The sequence below is a fragment of the Vigna radiata genome, chromosome 4, assembly GCF_000741045.1.
Source record: "Vigna radiata var. radiata cultivar VC1973A chromosome 4, Vradiata_ver6, whole genome shotgun sequence".
Taxonomy (NCBI): domain Eukaryota; kingdom Viridiplantae; phylum Streptophyta; class Magnoliopsida; order Fabales; family Fabaceae; genus Vigna; species Vigna radiata.
The window spans coordinates 9,978,561-9,979,497 of NC_028354.1; the positions used below are offsets into that span (position 1 = coordinate 9,978,561).

At 39.3% G+C, this 937-nt stretch overlaps 1 protein-coding gene across 1 annotated transcript in view; it reads left to right on the forward strand.

The window, feature by feature from the left end:
* The window catches only part of LOC111240523, a 3,380-nt gene extending 2,443 nt beyond the window's left edge, over positions 1-937 (forward strand). The window contains exons 2-3 of the mRNA XM_022780153.1: positions 4-50; positions 126-937. Coding sequence (XP_022635874.1) covers positions 4-50; positions 126-768 — 690 coding nt within the window. The 3' untranslated portion in view covers positions 769-937. The remainder of the gene's footprint in view (positions 1-3; positions 51-125) is intronic.

The following is a 937-nucleotide window of genomic DNA, read 5'->3' on the forward strand; positions in this document are numbered from 1 at the left end:
AAGAAGAGATTATTAAAGGAATCTAAGTTGTCTAGATATTGGATTCCAAGGTAATATTCTTCTTCTGTCTTATTTATGTTTACTTTCAATTTTTTAACATAGTTATTTATGTTTATTTGTTTCAGCTGGTCTGCAAGGAGGATTTTTGAGGTTAGGCATGTGTCAGCTGTTGGGAACAAGTTCTCAGTGGACTTGGATGCTCGTGAATGTAGCTGCAGGCAGTGGATGATCAGTGGCATCCCATGTTGCCATGCAGTATCAGCCATGCAGTTTATAAATTTACAACCAGAGACTTTTATACCAATTTGGTTCATGAAATCCACATACGAGGAGACTTATGCATCCATCATTTATCCTGTGAATGGCCACCTCCTATGGGAAAAAACAAGCTTCCCTGATATAATGCCACCAGTAAAGAGGAAGATGTCTGGGAGGCCAAAGAAGAAAAGAAGATTGGATCCATGGGAGTTAACCAAGGATGGAACCCAGATGACTGTTGGTGGGCATAGAAAGAAATGTAGCATCTGTCGTCAATTGGGGCACAACAAAAAAATATGTCCTCTACGTCCACCCATCATAGAACCAACAGAACCAGCAAGTGACCAACCTCCTCAGCCACAAGAAGCACCAAGTGACCAACCTACCCAGCCACAAGAACCAGCAAGTGACCAACCAACTCAGCCTCCAGTACCAACACAAGATTCCGTGACAGAACCAACTCCACCAATACTAAGGAAAAAGTTAACAATTAGAAGAAACGTTGCATAGATTGAACTCTCTTTCTTTATTGAGAGTGTGTAGGACAGTAGTTAAGTTATTATGTATGTTATTTGATGTTAGACATTTTATCTTTCATATTTGAATTTGGACATGTTATGAATTTGGTGATACCAATTATGGCAGTATCTTTCTTTTGAATTTAAACATGTTTGACTGG